Below are 534 nucleotides of genomic sequence, written 5' to 3'. Positions count from 1 at the left end.
ATGCCGGCTGCCCAAACGCGTCACAGTACTTTTGGTCGTGAATTGCTCGCAATTTACCTTGCTATTCGCCCTTTCCAGCATTTGCTAGAAGGTAGATCGTTTACCATTCAAACCGACCATAAGCCACTCCGTATATCTTCAACGCCAAGCCTGATCGATATTCGCCACGCGGGATGAGCCAACTTGATTACATTTCACAGTTCACTACGGACGTTCGGTACACTCCAGGTTCGGACATTGTCGTCGTAGATGCCCTATCCCGTCATGACATCAACGATCTTCGCCCTTCCACACAGCTAGACCTGGCCAAGCTGGCTAACCTTCAAAATAGTGACCCTATTTATTGCCAATTCTATCGTTCCCTTCATTTCAAGTCTCTTCAATTCCCTTGCCCCTCCAATCCGGAACCATTTTTGTGATATGTCTACAGGCTCTGCTCGCCCATTCGTCCCCGAAGCTTTTTGGCGCGTTGTTTTTGACAACTTTCATGGATCTTCTCATCCAGGAATCAGAGCAACCAGGAAGTTGATTGGT

General features: G+C 47.9%; 1 protein-coding gene across 1 annotated transcript in view; it reads left to right on the top strand.

Annotated features, from left to right (window-relative positions):
• The window catches only part of T265_01866 (hypothetical protein), a gene marked incomplete at both ends in the record, with an annotated part of 6,822 nt that overhangs the window by 5,330 nt on the left and 958 nt on the right, over positions 1–534 (top strand). Inside the window, one exon of the mRNA XM_009165992.1 lies at positions 124–330. Coding sequence (XP_009164256.1) covers positions 124–330 — 207 coding nt within the window. The remainder of the gene's footprint in view (positions 1–123; positions 331–534) is intronic.

The sequence above is a fragment of the Opisthorchis viverrini genome, assembly GCF_000715545.1.
Source record: "Opisthorchis viverrini unplaced genomic scaffold opera_v5_21, whole genome shotgun sequence".
In the NCBI taxonomy this organism is placed as follows: Eukaryota; Metazoa; Platyhelminthes; class Trematoda; order Opisthorchiida; family Opisthorchiidae; genus Opisthorchis; species Opisthorchis viverrini.
The sequence above is the reverse complement of the archived record's forward strand: the minus strand, read 5'-3'. Positions and strand labels throughout refer to the sequence as shown.